This window comes from Sinocyclocheilus grahami, unplaced genomic scaffold (assembly GCF_001515645.1).
Source record: "Sinocyclocheilus grahami isolate Dianchi unplaced genomic scaffold, SAMN03320097.WGS_v1.1 scaffold3039.1, whole genome shotgun sequence".
Classification (NCBI taxonomy): domain Eukaryota; kingdom Metazoa; phylum Chordata; class Actinopteri; order Cypriniformes; family Cyprinidae; genus Sinocyclocheilus; species Sinocyclocheilus grahami.
In genome coordinates, this window is record NW_015508208.1 from 10,075 (window position 1) to 10,681 (window position 607).

Below are 607 nucleotides of genomic sequence, written 5' to 3' on the forward strand. Positions count from 1 at the left end.
ATATATATATATATATATATATATACACACACACTGTATATATATAAGTTGGAAATGGAAAACACATCCTCGAATCTCCTAAGATGCACTATGAACAAATGATTAATGACAAATGCATTACCTGAGCAGTTTAGAGACTGGGCCAGCTCAGTTGCCATAACTTGAATGATGAGGCCAATCCTCAGCCGAAACATCTCACTGAACAAACTGGGCTGTGTTCTGATGATCATTGCTAGGTACACTATGATCTCCTAACACATACACAACAACAAATAAATATTTTGAACACAAAAAAGATCACACAAATTGAAAGATCAAAAAATATTTTATAAGCAAGGCCTGAATGGAATTTGTCAGAAAGCTTTATATAATATAATTTGAGATGTTTATGAAGTATTTTGGCTGATTTGGTCATTCTTTGCACTATCGATATGAACATATTGTTCTTATAAGGATATATTCACTACTGTTCATAAGTTTAGGGTTGTTATGATTGTTTTAGGTTTTTGAAAGAAGTCTCTTACACTCACCCAGGCTGCATTTATTTGATAAAAAAATTCAGTAAAAACAGCAATACTGTGAAATATTATAACAATTTAAAATAACT

The 607-nt window shown here is 31.1% G+C and overlaps 1 protein-coding gene across 1 annotated transcript in view; it reads right to left on the reverse strand.

The window, feature by feature from the left end:
• LOC107575950 (phosphorylase b kinase regulatory subunit alpha, skeletal muscle isoform-like) overlaps positions 1 to 607 on the reverse strand; it is a 13,846-nt gene that overhangs the window by 5,233 nt on the left and 8,006 nt on the right. Inside the window, exons 12-13 of the mRNA XM_016262253.1 lie at positions 340 to 361; positions 122 to 251 (exon numbers count right to left, since the gene is read on the reverse strand). Of these exons, the coding sequence (XP_016117739.1) occupies positions 122 to 251; positions 340 to 361 (152 nt within the window). The remainder of the gene's footprint in view (positions 1 to 121; positions 252 to 339; positions 362 to 607) is intronic.